General features: G+C 36.2%; 1 protein-coding gene across 1 annotated transcript in view; it reads left to right on the top strand.

Moving 5' to 3' along the window:
- The first annotated feature begins 1,265 nt into the window (after positions 1-1,265).
- igsf9a (immunoglobulin superfamily, member 9a) overlaps positions 1,266-19,598 on the top strand; it is a 32,290-nt gene continuing 13,957 nt past the window's right edge. Inside the window, exons 1-4 of the mRNA XM_067433729.1 lie at positions 1,266-1,506; positions 7,765-7,849; positions 8,026-8,220; positions 19,444-19,590. Of these exons, the coding sequence (XP_067289830.1) occupies positions 7,783-7,849; positions 8,026-8,220; positions 19,444-19,590 (409 nt within the window). The 5' untranslated portion in view covers positions 1,266-1,506; positions 7,765-7,782. The remainder of the gene's footprint in view (positions 1,507-7,764; positions 7,850-8,025; positions 8,221-19,443; positions 19,591-19,598) is intronic.

Here is a 19,598-nt window from a genome sequence, read left to right as displayed (position 1 = left end):
GCCACAATGTGATCTAACAGAAGACACGGAACTGGGTGCTGTATCACACAAAAAAATTAGCTGTACTATGTAAATATTGGGGGACATAAATGTAAAATACTATTGTTAAAAACGTTGCATAATGCAGGCTATTGAAAAGTTTATACTGTGATAAAGTCAGTAGGGCAGAAAAAAAGCAGAAGAACTTTACTGTCCTCTAGTGGTAAATAGTTTGAAGTTCTGAACCCACGGTAACAAGCAGTCCACTACCGCTAGGGGGCCCGCAAACAGTTTCATCCCATACCAGGTTTAAAACACTCATTTTTATACAGCATGTAAGCATTTGGCCTGGTCATATTTGAAAACTTGAGTGAGCTCCTCAAGGTAACGGAAAGTTAACGATTTTATAGGGATAATTCTTTAGGGATATATTTTTAGGGAGAGATTTTAAGGGAAATAAAAATATATGTATTTCTTCTGCTGAACACATATTTTGAAGAATGTCAGTAACCTTTATGGACCAGATTGACTTCCATAATATTCCCAATACTATGGAAGTCAATAGGTGCCTTCAACTGAACTCTCCCTTTGATATATTTTACATTGTCTATAATAGCCTAATAATAACAACAAGAGCATGTATTATTATTACTATTGATGGTGATAATAATTAATAATTATTAACTATTGCAACTGCAAACAAACACGATTTGTGAGTCTTCATTCGTTAGTTTACTGGGTTGCTAGCCCAGGAGTGATTTACGTGTGCCCAGATGACAAACAAGATCTGAATATTGATCAAAGTACAACAGACACACCTCTGTATTATGAGACTTATCTGTAGCGAAATTAGTTTATGCCTTTACAAATGTAGGGCTGATGAATAATCGCATAAATCAACAGTTTTTGGTAATGCTTTACAATAAGGTTTAATTTGTTAACAATAGTTTACTACTTTAGTTAACACGAACTAGGCTACGAATCAACAGTATTTCGACAGCATTTATTACTCAAAAAATGTGGACTATTGCTCATTCGTGTTAAAACAATGTGAATGAGCCCTTATTGTAAATATTACATGTTAAAAACATTTAAAGTGTTCCTTTGTAAATAAAACGATTCTTCCCCCCCTTCCGACGTGTTTATGGACAGCTTATGTGCAAATGTGTGTATAGGCTACTGGTCAATTTGTTTCTCCTTGTGCTTTCTGCGCATGCGCGCCCATGTTAGCATTAGTTTAGTGAAACAGGAGCGGGAGGAGTAAACTCAACGCGAGAGGTGCGCTGATGCGCGAGCTCAAACCTCCCATAGAGACAAAGTTTGTGCTCGGTTTTCTTCACCTCGTTCATAGAAATAAGAGGAAAGTAATTTATTAATTGTAGAGTTTCTGAAGTTAATTTTGATATCATGGAATTAACGCATGAGAGGATATAATTTCTTACTTTTGGAATTATTGTCTTCGTGTTATTTCCCGTCATCAACGCAAAACAACGCTCCTCACTACAGTTGATAGATGAACTGACACAGGTGAGTAGTAAAAACAACACAGTTTAGTCTGTCACAGGTTTCATTCTCTAAGATTGAAAATAGGAAACATTTTTTTAGATTAAAAGTGTAATGTGTAACACTTTGACATTTAATTGTGTTGTTTGTGTAATGATAGTTTTCAGAGTACGTTTGAAGTCGCTTAATTGTATCTTTAAGCGCATACACAGCTAACAAAAATAGGTTACGCTACACTTTATTTCAAGTTTTAGTAGTTGCGTTATATTACTCACTCAAAAAAGTACTGAGTAATATCAATGAACTACTATAGTTAGGGTCTGGTTTGGTTAGTTACTTGTAATTATGCATAATATCTAGCTACTGTTATTACTGGAGTACGCAGTAATGTGTAACTACGTCACCTTAAAGTCAAGTTTTACTAAATCTATCTATCTATCTATCTATCTATCTATCTATCTATCTATCTATCTATCTATCTATCTATCTATCTATCTATCTATCTATCTATCTATCTATCTATCAATTTGTCTGTCTGTCTGTCTGTCTGTCTGTCTGTCTGTCTGTCTTTGTGTGTGTGTGTGTGTGTGTGTGTGTGTGTGTGTGTGTGTGTGTGTGTGTGTGTGTGTGTGTGTGTTTAAAAAGTGTTATCTAGCTTTGACTGCCAGTTGCAGTTCAGCGTGGAGGAATTAAAGGGGTTTGTCGCCCACGCAAGGATCCATGTGGATTTGTGGGGGCAGGTCAAGATAGGGCAAACAATTTTCCAACATCTACCCAAAACAGTCTTACAACATCCAAAACAGGCTTAGGCTGTACGTAGTTAAGTGTAGAAATCTGTAAATCTAATGAACCGTAAATTTCTGACCTGTTTTTCTACAACAAAACATACTATATTTAGACATTTAATATTTTTTCCCTCTTATGTAACTCATTTGCCATTACTGACGTTCATCAAGTGTTTATTGATCAAACGTTCCTGAGTGTAAACAATAATTATTGAGTGTAAACAAAGGTTGTGACAATGGATTTTCCTTTTTGTCAGAGTTAGACCAGCGGTGACTCATGTGTAGATCCAGAGTGAGCCGCATGCGTAATGTAGTCAAATTCACCAATATACCACAGAGTAAACGCCGGTCAGTGGCATCGCACTTATTTACTGCGATATTAATCTGTCGTTTTTTCCCCTAGGCTCACTGTAGTCAGATTATCCTGGATTACATTGAGTGTCTGATCCCAGCTCCCATGTCAATCAGTGAGCTTTCATGCACAGCACCATGCAATTATGATACTTGCATATGCAATGTTGTTAAATGATTATCACAGTTTTGGAAAATCTGAAATCAACACCGTCATGGATATGGCACTTTCTCTGTTCACCAAATGGCTGATTGTTTGACACTTTTAAGAATCCGTACGTGCTTTTTTTTACTGTGACTGGAAATGTTTTGTTTGTGTTGGCACCATGGTGGAAAATTTGCATGTTGGTGACTGACAGGTCAGCTTTTGGTTTCACTGACATTTTTTCTTATATGATCTAATTTCTTTCATTTTTAGATAATTTGTACTGATTTTAAGCAAAACAATCCATCTATAGCAGCTAAATCTCTATTATCTTACTAAAATGAGTTTGCAATAGTTTTTAAAGTACACATGTGGCTTCATCGTCTGTTGAGTTCATAAAAAGGGTATTGTTGGTATAGCTTTGTAAAATAAGGAAAGTGGGTTAACATTTCTGACCTCTACAAATCAATGGTTAGTCCATTTGGCTGATTAAATCCGTGTGCTCGTCAGCAGGGAATCTGCGTTTCAGGTCCAGCTGCTGCAGCTGATCTGTTTATTTGCTCTAATGAACAAATGCTTTCGTAAATACAGCGCTCACTTTCACAGTATGACGTGACTTCTGTTTTAAAGGCTTTTAACGAGTGAATAGTTCTCTTGCAGGTTGCTAGTGTGAACGCCTCTCGTTTGTTTCATCCTTTACAATGTTTGCTTTGCTTTTTTGAAGCTTGAGTTGGTTTATTGCTTTGCCACATCTCAGAGGAGCACAATCATGTGTTGTTTTGTTACATCTTTGGCCTCATTTAAAGTCGTCACAAATCTCATTTTACTTGCATAATATGGACTATGAATTGGGATCTTAAATATCAAAATTTGGCGTTATGTAGAGCGTGACAATGATTACTTTAACGACAACTTGGTTCCCTCGACAAAACCCCAGAAAATAAACTATATGACCAACAAATGGTTATGATTCTTACATTTTTTTAAATTTTATTTTTATTTTATCTTCTTCTTCTTCTTTCGGCTTTTCCCTTTAGGGATCGCCACAGTGAATCATCTGCCTTCATCTAGTCCTATCCTCTTTATCCTCTTCTCTCAGACCAACTACCTTCATGTCCTCCTTCACTACATCCATAAACCTCTTCTTTGGTCTTCCTCTTGACCTCCTGCTTGGCAGCTCTAACCTCAGCATCCTTTTACCAATATATTCACTCTCCCTCCGCTGAACATGTCCAAACCATCTCAACCTGGCCTCTCTAACTTTATCTCCAAACCATCTCAAGTGCGCCGTCCCTCTGATGTCCTCATTCCTGATCCTATCCATCCTCGTCACTCCCAAAGAGAACCTCAACATCTTCAGCTCTGCTACCTCTAGCTCTTCCTCCCGTCTTTTCCTCATAAAAATCCATAAAACATTGCTGGTCTCAGTACTGTCCTGTACACCTTTCCTTTCATTCTTGCTGGTACTCTTCAACAGACCTGACACTTTTCTCCACCCATTCCAACCTACCTGCACACACTCTTTTCCACACTCCCCATTGCTCTGGACTGTTGACCCTATAAGAACTTAAAGTCCTGCACCTTCTTTATCTCTTCTCCCTGTAACCTCACTGTTCCACTTGGTTCTCTCTCATTTACACACATGTATTCTGTCTTGCTGTGACTAACCTTCATTCCTCTTCTCTTCCTTTTTTAAAATGTATTATTATGATAACTTTTATTAATTTTGAAGTGTAAGAACAATAACCCGAAGCCAAAATCTGAACACAGGTTATAAACGTCACCACCATCACTAACTTTCTGACAACTCTTTCAGTCTTTTTTTAAAAAGCTTTTTTCCTGAAATTCAAGTTATAATAGTTTGCAACGATGTGATTATAACACCGTGAGTGTATAGATTATAGAGTTTACCTGTTCGGCCTGATGTTGTTTAATCTGTTGTCGATAACCTCTGCAGTCCCATTTAACCACTTATCAGCAACAACCTTTTACAAGACAAGTAAAAGCTTTAGAAAAACCTACCAAAGAGGTAGGCCTATTACTGACGCATTTTTATGTAATGAAATAAAGCATGAAAATATCTTGAGCATGTGTGGTTCACCACAAACCTCATTTCAGGCATTTAACCAACAACAACAACAAAAACATTCAAAAATGTTTTTGTTATTTATTTGTAATAACACAAGACCAATAAACCGTACACAATTAGACTGGAACTATATATATATATATATATAAAATCAGTTTGGATTCAAATTGACCCCAGCCATTCATATATAACGCATTTACATACAACTTGATTAAACTAAACTTCAGAGTGTATTGTCATTTTCATTTAATTGTATATGCAGCATAGGTCAGATATGAATAATTGAATGACTGCTGATCCTTTCACATTAAGGCTAAGCTTATAATGACTGGACTATATTTAGTTTTCACGCTCGATTTGGCCCAGTTCCTTCACAGCACAGCCAGATTTATTGACTGAGAGAAGTTTGCAACGTGAGTTTGGCCCGTCCTTTGTAAAAACCAAGAATGAATGGACGACTCAACTCTTTCAGTGATTTGAATTAGCATAACTGACAATATGGTCCCAGTTTGGTGTATTCATAGACAGAAAACGGTATAATGCAACGGTTGTTTCCTGGTTATATATAATGGCCAAGTACTCTGACCCTTGCCCAAAGGTTAAAAAAAGGATTTTACTGTTGGTTATTGAAACTACAGTAAAACAGTAAATCAAAATGACAGCTTTTGTGTGCTTGGTAATTTATGTAGGACTTTGGTCTAGCTGGGATGGTGCTGCCCAGCTTACAAAATATGTTCCAAGAAGGTGTTGCTAATGTTCACATGAAGATATAAATATTTTAAATGTTTTAAAAACCTTAGAGAAAACATTAAGGGATTGTTACTCCACATTCGGAAAAGAGTAGTATGTAGCAACATTTAAACAATATTTAGACAAACGTCTTAGATGAACGCCCGACTTGTTCAGGGAACAACATTTGTGCTTATGTTTTAAGAATGTTATTAAAGGCTAACTTTGAGCAAACGTTCTGTAACATTAACCGTAAGAACCTTTGTTTAGAAGAGAAACTGGGTAGGACATAGCCAAAGTTGTGAGAACTGTTCCCTGCCCATACTCCCAGCTGGGTGTCTACCCTTAGAAGTAAGCGAACCGTGGCAGAGCACTGACCTACCAGCTTATGAAAAAAACTGGTTTATCAGCATCCCATAGAGCTGATGCGTTGCATTTTACAATTTCCAAAAAGTACTACTCAATTACTCAAGTTCTCAGTTTTCTGTACCATAAGTTCTCTGAATCGCTGAATAGACGCTAACAAAGTGAACAGACTGGTAGCCGAGTGTTCGGTGAGAAACGTGTGACCTGTGGGATTGTCTTGGGACCCCTTTCAGTGGTCTTTAAGAATAGCTCTCCCTCATTGCACACGGGGGGTAATGAGCGGGCGTTTGCATTGTCACTGGTGCATAGCACAGGCTCACAGTGAGCTAAGTAGAGTGCTAGCGTTACCCTTCGAAAGGAGTCACGCTTTAGTATTTACCTATTGCTTCCTGATGTGTTAATGATTTACCATAGACCGCAATGTTAAACTAATGACATTCGGCTGTAGTTGTGTATGTTCTCTGAGGGCGTTTTATCAATCGTCTCGCAACTTCCTGTCAACCCACATGACCATTATTGATGGTATACGCACTGTAGTCATATTTGCACAGTTTAAGTCTATATAAAGAAAGTTGACATGACTTCAGGCAGTTTCAAAAAAGCTGATTCAAAAATAGTGTCAAAATGTATTATAAATGTGTACTGTATATATGAATAAGTATATGTACTGTATATGTGTATAATGTACTATACATATGTACACTGTATGTATAAAACATTTAAATGAGAAAATAAAGGCTTTTCATGGAATTACATCCTAATGCAAATGTTTAATTTAGCATAGATTGGTAATAAATGAGAGGCTGTTTCATTATTCCCAGTGTATTTAATCACATTTATAGCTGGGAAGGAGTGTCCCCTTCTGAGTCACATGTTGTACTGGAGTTTGACTCATACTGCATGGATCTCATTTTACATCCTTTATACATTGTTTAAGTTTAACTGTAAATCAGAATAAGTTGGAAAAACGTACAAAATTGGGGCAATCAGTTGCCTCAATCTTTTTAAGTTAAGAAATGTAAAGATTAAGGAAACAGATCTTGCAGATTTTATTTTGTAATCATTCATTTTAATCGCTTTGAATTTTGTAGTAGTAGAAACCTGACTAGCTTAAACTAACTAATTCAATAAATGTTACCTTGCTAATTGGTTACACAATATTTTGGACAGCAGAATGAAGCTGAATGAAGGCTGCAATATAACGTATCTACTCTGAAACTAAGCTCATGTCCCATTTGTTAGCATGATGGCTCCCCCCCAAAAATGCAAAAAAAAAAGAAAGAAAACTAGACAAAACTAAACTAGCATAACAAAACATTAAACACGACTTAACTTTAATCTTGTACACAAAAAAAACGTATTACAACTCTTTATTTTGGCATTTACTGTCTCTTTTGAGTGTAATGGCAAAGCATGCTGGGAAATTGAAATCCCAGCCCAGTTTCAGTTAAATTTGAGTTAGTCTTAAAAGAAACAAGTTCATAAAACTCAAAACAATGAAACAATTCAGCTTAATTGTAACGCAAAAGAAAAAGAAAGTTCTAAATACTCATAAAAGTTAAATTGTTTGAACTAATTTATTTATTTTGAGCGCTAGGGTTTACAATTAGTTCAATGCATGTAGCTGAGCTTACAGTGGTCATATACAGTATACAATACAATCTATAAATAAGATCCCATAATCCTCCTGTGTGCTCTGAGATTATAGAAAGAAGCAAAGCAAAAGAGGTGTGGATATGTTTATGACATGCTATGCTTTTTCTGTGGTTGAGGTTTGTTTGCCGGTTGTCTGATCTTGTATGTTTGATGTTCCGCAGGTATGTGAATCTGTATGAATGCCCATCATGCTACTGAAGAACCTTCCTCTGTTGGAAGTCCTTGTTGCGGTATTGTCCCTATTCAGTGAGTCTTTTACAGTAACTACTTTACAACTGACGTACGCACAAACATGCATGATCATGTTTTAAAGTCACTGGTTTAAATATATATGTATATTAGTATAACTATATATTAATATGTATATATTATACATAAAATACTCATAACTTTTCTTTTTACTTACGAAATTTACATTTTAGTTAACACAAGTGCAGCTGAAGCTCACATCCGTGCCAAGAAAGGGGACACTGCTGTGTTGACATGCAGTCTACCAGACCCGGACAAGGGCAGCACTGCACCTCAGCACGTCATAGAGTGGGTGCGTCAGGGCTATGATATCCCCATCCTAATGCACTTTGGAGTGAACAATCTTCGAGTGCATCCCAACTATGATGGTAAGTTTTAAAACCCTGTGACAAAAAAACTGAATTGCTAGATGTAAAATCAGAATTATGAGAAAAAAGTCATAATTGTAAGATATAAACTTGCATTTGTGAGAAAAATGGTCAGAACAGTCAAAATAACTACATTTTTCTTTTTTCTATTCCATCTTCTTTACAAGTATAATGTATCAAATTTAAACTAGAAAGTAAAGTTCATTGAGACAAACTTTTATAAAAAGTTTTAAAAGTCTTATACGTTTCCTGACATGTTTGTCATATCGTTAGCATGTCTTAGCATGTGTCAAACATTATTTTACATTTTGCTATAATGCTTTATCACATTGCTAATGTGTATTAGCATGTTGCTAACATGTTTTACCACAACGCTAGCATGTTTTAGCTCATTGCTAGCATGTTTGCAAACTTTGCAAACATGATTTAGCATGTTAATAGCATGCTTTAACATATTGTTAACATTTTGCTAACATGTTGCTTGTAGCGGTGCAACAGATCGCAGTTGATTTGTACGGACCAGGCCCCACGGTTTCGGCAGACGTGATTTGCGGAATAATTGCCAAGTTTTACCATCATAAAGTTTTTTTTTTTCTTGACAATTTACACATTGTTATCTGCACATCTCCTTACAATAATTGAATGGGCACATACACAAAAAGCATTTTGTTAAAACACCAATATTTGCAACTATTCTCATAAACTATTGGTTTTATATTTTACAAGATGTAATATAAGTCTCAGGTGTCCCTAGAGTGTATCTGTGAAATTTCTAATAGATCATCTAATATACCATTTTGAAAATGGCAATTTTTGTTGAAAAACTAAAACTAAAAATAGCTGTTTTGTGTATCTCTTTTTAATGCAAATGAGCTGCTGCTCCCAACTCCAGAGGAGTTCTTCATCATCATGAAATATCATCATCTGCATGCGTTTTAAAGCCATATCACTCTCAACCTTGAGCACACACCCAACGCATGTGCACAAAGAGCAGCCATATTGGACTTTGTACAGCTCTCTGAGGGCTGAGTCTTTGCTAATACGTCAGTGTCCATTAACACTTGTGGGCGGGGTCTGTAAAATGTGACGTCACATTGCCCAGAATCTGCAAATGGCTTGTTCTGAGACACTACTTATGATTTATAGGGATTAAAAAAAGGAGGGGTGGGTTTTTACCATTTTAGGGTGGTTATTGTACACACATGGCCAACCCACATTTATGTTCAAAATTTTGCATAATAGGTACCTTTTAAGTCAACGCTAAACAGTTAAGACAGAAATCGGATATTTATCATATTGGATTTGTTCATTAAGGTTTAAAGTGACAGCAACCAAAAAGTCCAAAAAGAACAAAAGTCTTGACCCCCTCATTGAAAGTCTGTTACTTTTTGTAGTTTTGATCGTCCATTTAACAGAAATTGTAAGTCGGTTTGGTTAGAAAACATTTAGCAACTCGAGTCAGAACAGACTGAATTTCTGTCCGAGTTTGGTGGTTGTAGCTTGAACGCCGTAAGAGTAGATAGTGTTAAATATTAGTCTCTGAAAAAGATAGTGGTTTTAGGGAGTAACAGGTTTGAATGGGTTGAATGCAAAATTTGGGAGACAGCTAAATATTTTATATATATATATATATATATATATATATATATATATATATATATATATATATATATATATATATATATATATATATATATATATATATATATATATTAGGGGTGTAACGGTTCACAAAATTCACGGTTCGGTTCGATACGATACACTGGTGTCACTGTTCGGTTCGGTTCGGTTCGGTACTTTTTAGATACAGCAAAAAAAAAGGCAGATAAATTACCTTTTTTTATTTTTTAAAACTAACAAAGTATGATTTTTTATTTTTTTACATTGAACAAAGATGAAGATACTTTACCCATCTTCTATGTAGTTACAGAAATAGACATTAGCTCTTTACAATAGCTCTCTCCACACTTTTTTCACACACTACTGCTTCTGTCATCCCTTTGGCCAAATCCTGACTTGTGTGACTCTCAAGGGGCGTGTCTGAAGAACGTGGCTGTTCAGCTCCCATTCATCGGTAATGTAATGTGCCGTTACATTCAGGTAGCTTTGTGTAGCCGTTGACGTCCAGCCGTCTGTTGTCAGATCAACCGCTGTTGCTTTGGCCAATTGGTTCTCTATTTGGGCTTTTGTTTTTTAGTACAAAGCAGGAATTACTGGCTGAAATGGGCTCGTGAAGGAACATTGCAACGGGGCTCAGTTACTTTAAGCACGTTCTTAAAACTCCGTCTGCAGTGCGTATGCGGTGCATTTTGCGCTGCGTATGCGGTGCAGGAGCCGCACGCCCTGTTGTCCTTTCACATATGTTGCGTTTTCAGTCCGCAACCGTTAACATGGGTACAGAAAAAATACGCACCGCATAGGCTACGCACTGCAGACGGAGTTTGTGTGAAACGGGCGTAAGGTCTCATATCCGCAGCTATAAATGTCTTTTGCCATTTGAATAAGTTGGAAATGTCGGTCTAAATGCTGCGGGGATAGTTTGTGGGATAATTTGTGGCTGTTTCTTCTTTTTATCGTCTGGTTGTCGGCGTAAATGAGTTGATTGACATGACATGAATTATTCCCGCTGCTGTAGGCTACCATCATGTAGCAAATGCGACATACCGTTGCTTTTTAATCCATCACTCTTGCCAACACCATCATAGTTTACAGAGAATCCAAAGTTCACCAACACACCAGACCCGTTGGTTATTGGAGGATCTTCTATTTCTGGTCTGTTAAACGCAATAGCCATTTTGCAATGAGCATTCAGCGTGTACTGAGTAAGCGAGCACCTGACGAAGCAATCTAAAAAATATTTGTTTTTTGTTTTTTTTCTCTTAGTCAGGGGCATTGCCTGTTACGTCGTTTTGGTTATTGGCTTCCTTGTTGAACGCATAATATTATATTTTACATACTTTTTTATTTTCCAAATCTAATTAATTAGACCAAGAACCGTTCGGTACATAATGCGTACCGCGTACCGAACCGAAAGCCTCGTACCGAACGGTTCAATACGAATACGCGTATCGTTACACCCCTAATATATATATATATATATATATATATATATATATATATATATATATATATATATATATATACTGGACTCAATTAATTGAATATCAGGTCTGATATTTTTTATGTTAGATTTTAATTTGTATGTTGTTTATCGAAAAAGTCAAGACCTCTAAGTTGGGACAGGTATGGCACAGTGGTTAAGTAGTTAGTAAGAAAAAAAATGGCACTGTCGAAACGGCTGCTGACCGGGGCCTGCCATATTTTAAACCACATCCTACTATCCACAATGCGGTATCTCTCACCTCTTTCATAATTGGTTCTCCTGAGTGCCACTTCACTCACAGCGTGTCTCATCTTACAGTAACCCTGCTCTTTTGTGTGTTCTGTGGGACCTGCTAGTTTCTCCCCCTCTCATTGCAGAAGCCCCTATTGTGTTTCTGGAGCTGGAATACAAAGGGTGTCTACAGGGAAACTTCTTTCAGTGGCTGAAAATACTTTTCTTCTCGTTCTTAAAAAGACAATGGCTCTAGCATAAGGAAAAAACAGGCAGGCTTGGTAATACTGCAAGTTTCTGTGCTTGGATTAGTCCTCACCTTCCACACAGAGTGGATGACAGGTTCAACACTGCAATTCATGCATGTCTCCCTTTACAATTAAACAAATTCTAGAAGACAACACTGCACCTGTTCATCACGATGTTGCCCAGGCGATGGAATGCAAACCCTATTGAGCATCAGCTAAAACAGAAAAAGGCTACTTATAACTGGGTTTATAACCAAATTAGTTTACTTATGCAATAAGCAATGGATTACATGCTAATGAATAATAATTGTGAATTTGTTTTGTGAAAAGCAACATTTTATAAGTGAACTTGTTTACTTGTGCGACATGCAAGTGATTTATGCACAAATTTGTTTACAAGTTCAACAAGCAACATCTTTTACATTTATAAGTAAATACATTATACGTAAAAACAGGCAACAGTTTTTAAGTTAATTTATTTACTTGTGCAACATGCAAACGGTTTATATACACATTTGTTTATATGTTCAACAAGCAACATATTTGCAACACTTGAATTGCAACACTTAATATGTTTATTTTTATACTTGCATGACAAGCAACATTTTATAAGTAAATTTGTTTCCATGTACAACATGCAATGATTCATACTCAAATTTGCTTACACATGCAACAACGTTTTAAGATAATCTGCAATGCTTTAAAAGTGAATATCTAAGTGAATTTGTTTATGACATGCAACAGGACATGCACAAATTTGCAACACTTTATGAGCGAATTTAGAAGCAATATTTCTAAACATGAATTTGCTCTTATGATAATCAGTTGTTTATTGGTGAATTACATGACAAGCAATGAATTACAAAGAGATTTGTTTACTAATTCAACAAGTCATGATTTATTAACACATTCATTTTCTTGTATGACAAGCTATGATATGTAAGCATATTATCCCATTTTAAGCAAAAAACAAGCTATTGTTTTCAGGCAAAAGCTCGGTTGATAATGGCTTCACATTTTAAGCATGTTTTACCTTTTTGTAGATAATATGATATTTTATCCACATTTGTTCATGGGTTTACCATTCCTTCCTTGTAAACTAATGGCAGGAATGAATGGTTTCATGCAAACCAACAGCCTAATAAAGGTTAGAGGGCGTCACAACTGTCGCTTTATATAATGTGGAACAAAGAAAAGAAACAAAAGATGTAAAGCCGGGACTTTTTGAGCGGTGCTAAACTGCAGGTGGGGTTGAGGGGGGCAGGTGCAGCATGGGAAGAGGTGAAGGGTGAGCTCAGTGTGAATTTCAGTGCATTAGGCCATATCCCAGTTAGCAGAGATCAAGGTTCTTCCAAAGAATATATGTTATTTCAGTAACGTTAATAGGATGTTCATTCAAAGTTATCTGGTCTTTAAAAATGTTCTCAAATCTTTAGCACAAAATCATTGTTTATACATCATTCCTGGATTTTTTTTCTTTCTGAAACACTTTAGTTGGACATTTGTTGAATATCTTTTAAATGTTACAAGATTCATAATGTTCAGAGAACATTAAACAAATAATGTTTCCATAATGTTTGCAAAATTATAAAATGGAATTTCCCCTTAATGCTTTTTTAAAACTTAATGTAACCTTTATTTAACCAGGCAAGTTACTTAAGAATATGTTATTATTTTCAACAACAGCCTGGCAGGAGAATTAGAACTCCTGGAAGACATACAAACATATTCTGCAGTACATACATAATGATCATTTCAATCAAGAAAAAAATGGTTTTAGAACATTTAAAGAACTGGATGTTTTGAACTATCAGAAATAACATACGTTAGCTGGGATCATTGGCTGGTGTCTCATGTGTCCACTCTGTAAAATTGTCACACTCAAAAAAAATAAAAAAAATAAGCACATTTAGCGTTTGTGGAGATGATTTTGTTACACCTTAGATGTAAAAAACAACATCTTTCTAGAAACCTAAAATTACATTGACCACTTGCAGTGGTGGAATTTATGATACGAGATTACTTGATAAAGTAGATGAGATCTACCCATTGCTGTGAAGTGTAAGGCTCTATTCCAAATGACTGACCACCCATCCCCCTCATCTGCTAGCATTCAATGTCAAAACTCTTCATGAGCAGCACGCTATCTTGAAAGGCCATTGGTCTGATCAAACCAAGCAGCTTCCCAGGAGCCCGTCACAATGATTCAAATTTCAAAAGATAACAGTGTCTTAAAAACACAATAAAAAGAATACAGATGACGAATATGGTGTGAAACCCGACTCTTGCTTTCCTGAGCTGAAACTGGAGAGTCCCTATACCTGGGAAACCTGTGCCAAGGGGTGACACAATGTCTTTGGGATACAAGGCAGCGGATAGGATTTAGACTGCAGGTTTCATAGCCTCAAGTCATTAGACTGGTTGAAATAAAACTGCAACTCGGTGGAAGTGGTGACTTGAGTGATTTAAACACGATTTTACAGCTGTAACTTAAAACACTTAAATAATTGTATGTTTCACAGCATAAACTTGCTTTAACATTGGTTTCGAATGATAAAGCAAATACAGTGGGGCAAAAAAGTATTTAGTCAGCCACCAATTGGGCAAGTTCTCCTACTTAAAAAGATGAGAGATGCCTGTCATTTTCACCATAGGTACACTTCAACTATGAGAGACTGAAGTAAAAAAAATCCAGAAAATCACATTGTCTGATTTTTAAAGAATTTCATTTTTTTTGTGCAAATTATGGTGGAAAATAAGTATTTCGAATTTGTTCAAAAAAAGGCAAGATGTCTGGCTCACACAGACCGTTAACTTCTTCTTTAAAGTCCCACTGAACCGGAAGAAGCAAGTGAGTTTTCTTCAGTGCTGTGATGTATTTCCAAGTGAAACGAAATTTTGAACAGAGGGCAGGGTTTTACCTCATTGCAGACGAACGGTTGGAGGGGAGTGGTTACGCATTTTAAAATGCAAGCCGTCAAACTGATATCAGCTGAGACGGAATGCCGTTTCCAGACCGGAAGTAACTTTTCAGATTTTGATTAAAGATTACCACGGCAAACACTTTTTTTCTGTGTATTAACTTGCATGGATTAATTGTTCACCCTAAGACCTGTAATTTGTGCTAACAAAGTAAGTAAGATCAATTTTGATTTCATGAGGACTTTAAGAGGCTTCTCTGTCCTCCACTTGTTACCTGTATTAATGGCACCTTATACTGAACTCCTTATCAGTATAAGACCACTGATAATCTCGCTTGACCTGAGGCTCCACCCAAGACCTCATCCCGTGGGGTCAAAATGATTACAAGAACGGTGAACAAAAATCCCAGAACCACACGGGAGGACCTAGTGAAGAGGGTCAAATCCTGCAGCGCCAGACGTGTCCCCCTGCTTAAGCCAGTACATGTCCTGGCCCCTCTGAAGTTTGCTAGAAAGCATTTGGATGATCCAGAAGAGGATTGGGAGAATGCCATATGGTCAAATGAAACCAAAATAGAACTTTTTGTTAAAAACTTGTATGGTTTGGAGTAGGGCTGCACGATTTGGGGGAAATATATAATTGCGATTATTCTGGGTAAAATTGCGATTGCGATTTAAAATGCAATTATTTTTATTGTTATTTTTTACAAATGAAAAGTGTGTGTATATAACTTTGTGTTTTTATATTAATGTGACTAATGATAATTATTATGAATATTATTACTGCTAAAATATATATAAAAAAGACATATTACCATTACAATAACATTTTTATAAATACAAATAAAAAAGAGTATGTCAGAATAAATATAACAATATAATACTAATTATTATTATTGTAATATTTTACAGAAAACTTATTTTACAAAAAAAAAACTGCTGGGTTACCTATTAATATGCAGACAGTCTATGACTAAAAAACATTAGACAATTCTAAGCCTAAGGAGTTATTGTAAAAATAAAAATAAAATAAAATAAAAGATTGTGTGTGTGTGTGTGTGTGTGTGTGTGTGTGTGTGTGTGTGTGTGTGTGTGTGTGTGTGTGTGTGTGTGTGTGTGTGTGTGTGTGTGTGTTGTTTATCTGTGATATCAACTTCTTAAATATGAAATATATGAATATGAAATATGAACCTCTTGTGCATCCACTGTGGGGGAAAAAACTCCTGTACATTGAAGAAAAACATGGATTGTCCAATAAATAATAAATAATGTTTTAAGTTTAATAAGTTTTAAAATGTATTAAGTATTATTTTCTTATTATTGATTACCCAAAAGTTTTTAATTCATACTGAAAGCCAGAGGGCGCCCTCGAGCGGAAAACGCCACATTTGCCTCAGAGAAGTAATGACGTTTGTTTTCAGGAAATTTCTGATTGTGAAGCTAAAGCAGTGTAAACAGAACATAGAGACGCTTTATTAAACATGACGACAATAAACACGACTGAGTTCTTCAAGCCGTCAAGGGTATTTATATAATAATAAAGTATAATGCAGTAATGATTGACATAGAATACTATAAAATAACGCATCGTCTGCCTCACTCTGATGAGAAGCCACATCAGCTCACAAACACTCGACTGACAATATGAAGTGAGGTAAAGCATGTTATTAAACGTTGTCTTTTTTTTAACAGGTTTATGAACGCTTTACTAGTTTGTGAAGATGTTTGACTCCTGTTGCTTTTTCAAACGCACGTTATAAGCGACTCAGACTCGCAGTCTTTCAGACGGAGCAGCGTTACTCCTGATCACAGAGCCGCTCTTTGCTAACACACAGGGCATTTATTTATTTTTATTTAAAATCGCAGCCTTTGAGCGTTGATAATCGCACACAGGCCAAATCGCGATTGCGGTTCGATTTTAATCGTGCAGCCCTAGTTTGGAGAAGAAATAATGCTGAGTTGCACCATACCTGTTGTGAAGCATGGGTGTGGAAACATCATGCTTTGTGGCTGGTTTTCTGCAAAGGGACCAGGACGACTGATACGTGTAAAGGAAAGAATGAATGGGGCCATGTATCGTGAGATTTTGAGTAAAAACCTTCCATCAGCAAGGGCGCTGAAGATGAAACGTGGCTGGGTCTTTCAGCATGATAATGATCCTAAACACACCACCCGGGGAATGAAGGAGTGGCATTGTAATAAGCATTTCAAGGTCCTGAAGTGGCCTAACCAGTCTCCAGATCTCACCCCTTTGAGAATCGTAGAAAATCTGTGTGGCCCAGCAACAGCCCCAAAACATCACTGCTCTTGAGGAGCTCTGCATGGAGGAATGGGCCAAACTACCAGCAACAGTGTGTTTGAAAACGTTTGATCTCTGTCATTGCCAACAAAGGGTATATAACAAAGTATTGAGATGAATTTTTGTTATTGACCAAATACTTATTGTCCACCATAATTGGCAAATAAATTATTTAAAAATCTGAAAATGTGATTTTCTGTATTTTTTCCTCTCATTCTGCCTCTTATAGTTGAAGTGTACCTATGATGAAAATTACAGGCCTCTCTCTTTTTTTAATAGGGAGAACTTGCACAATTGGTGGCTGACTAAATACTTTTTTGCCCCACTGTACTTACAAATGACAGCATGTGTTACGCCATACATTAAGGAGTCTAATATTAGTTTCTCCTGGGATTTGACTCAGCGTCGGCTAAGCAACGGAGCAAGCGTGTGTTTGTTCGGCTGTGATCTGCTCAGTGGGAAATGGTTAGTTAGTCATAAGTAAACAAGTGATTTAACACTTGCATGTGAAACTTCAAATAAATCTTTGCTGAACCAGGAAATAGGTGAACAAACATAGATAATGTTTTTTTGTTTTAATGTATGGTAATGCAATGAATATTAATGTTTGTTAAGAGAAACAGTCCCAGTCCTATTTTTATTATTCATAAATGTGAATTTTTCACATTCCTTTTCAGAGTTAAGGAATTAAGTTCTTTATTTTGTTTAATGCAAGTATTAGATTTTTCTCATTTAGTTGCTTAGGAGAAATAAGAATGACATCAATTGATAGCATAACTAATATAGATAACATAACCTGATCATTTGATCTGGATAGAATTTGAGGAGAAGTATTTGAGTTTATATTTAAATCTTTTTTTCAAATGCAAAGTTTTGCAAATCTGAGTGTGAGACATTTTTTAGATCTCTTCTGAAACTCTTAAAGGAGACTTGTTTATCTAGAGTAGGAGTGTTTACCCAGGATCTCTTTCTCAGGAGACAAACTGAAGTGGGAGACTTCAGTTTGCTCTCCATTGGAGAAACAGTTGAGATACTAAACTCTCATTCGTGATATCCCTGCTACTAAAGCTGTTTTTTTTCTGAAATTTTGAAACAGTTTACTTTCTCCTCAGCTTCTTTTCACTAGTATCGAGTAACTCGAGAATTTAAATTCCTTCTAAGCTCCGCCCCCGAACTGATTTTAATCCCTGTCACCATGGCAACTAAATTCAAATCCACACCACTGGCAGCAGGTACCATGGTAACATTTTAGTGCTGGCTTGTGGGTGTTTGGGCTGGACAGGAACACATTATATAGCCCAAATCCTCTGGGATGGTGTCCATGTCCCTTTTTCCGTGACCTCTGGCTGCCATGTGGGTAAAATAAACAGAGGCGGATGGACCATGATGCTCTCAGCTGTTATCTCATGCCCAGTTCTGTTTCCACAGTCTCTTCTCTTGGGAGCTCAGTTAATGATTGCTGTCACCGCCTATTTTCATAAATACATCATAGCTATACACTATGCATCAGCCGCACACGAGTTTGCAGATGATGGATTTTCAGCTTAAGTCAGTTTTATATTTGATGTGGCTTCTGTGGTGAAGATTTTGACCGCTGGTCTCTTTAAATGACTATAGATTTTGAGAAACAAACAAGTCTTTGAAAAGCTCATTTCGCTGAATGAAAGCGAGATAAAGAGAGGGAGAGAGAAGACAGAGGAGGGGAGGGGTGAATCAGCAAACACCGTCGCTACAGGGCGCAGTCACCTGGCAACTGAGAGATAGAGTTTCAAAAGCTAAAAAGATCTAGACTAAACACTCAGTCTATCTCAGCCTTGTCCAGCTAAAAGAGATTATATATTGGACACTTAACTGTACAATTAATTTATTACATTTAAAAAAAAAAATGGTGTTAAATTTTTTATTTTAGTTGATAATGAAATTGTGAACTCTAAATGTTTTTAATGTATTGAAATAAAAATAATACTGATATAAAAACTAATAATACTCATAAAAAATTATCAAATTTTTAATGTAATTTTATGTAATTTTTTATATCTAGCTTATTTATTATAGTTAGCTTGTTGAAGTGTGTTGAAGTATTGTATAATTCATATTATATCTACAGCGTGTATGCTTTGTATTTGTTTTGTACAAACTCAAGTGTATTTTATTTAATTGTGAATTTTATTTCAATTTACTTTTAATGTAACTAAATAAAAATAATAATATAAAAAACTAGCAATACTCATAAAATAAAATTATATATATATAAAAAAATCAAACACATGTACTCTTAATTTTTTTTTAATATTTAGCTTTTCTGTTCAGTTATTGAAATAATTGTTCAAAAATTTGTCTGCAACAAATATGTAGTATTCTTTTGTTTTGTACAATTTCGTTATTGGTTCTCTGACCCTTCCCTCTCCTGATCATGCCCAGGCCGAGTGTCACTCAGGGGTACATCACTGCAGATCAGGGGGCTTCTCCTAGAGGATGAAGGCTTGTATGAGTGCCGGATCCTCCCGCTAGACAAAACCACAGACGAGGCTGGAAGCAACGGGAGCTGGACTCTACTCTTCGTTACAGGTGAGACT

This window comes from Pseudorasbora parva, chromosome 23, assembly GCF_024679245.1.
Source record: "Pseudorasbora parva isolate DD20220531a chromosome 23, ASM2467924v1, whole genome shotgun sequence".
Classification (NCBI taxonomy): domain Eukaryota; kingdom Metazoa; phylum Chordata; class Actinopteri; order Cypriniformes; family Gobionidae; genus Pseudorasbora; species Pseudorasbora parva.
This window is presented reverse-complemented; position numbering and strand designations above follow the sequence as displayed.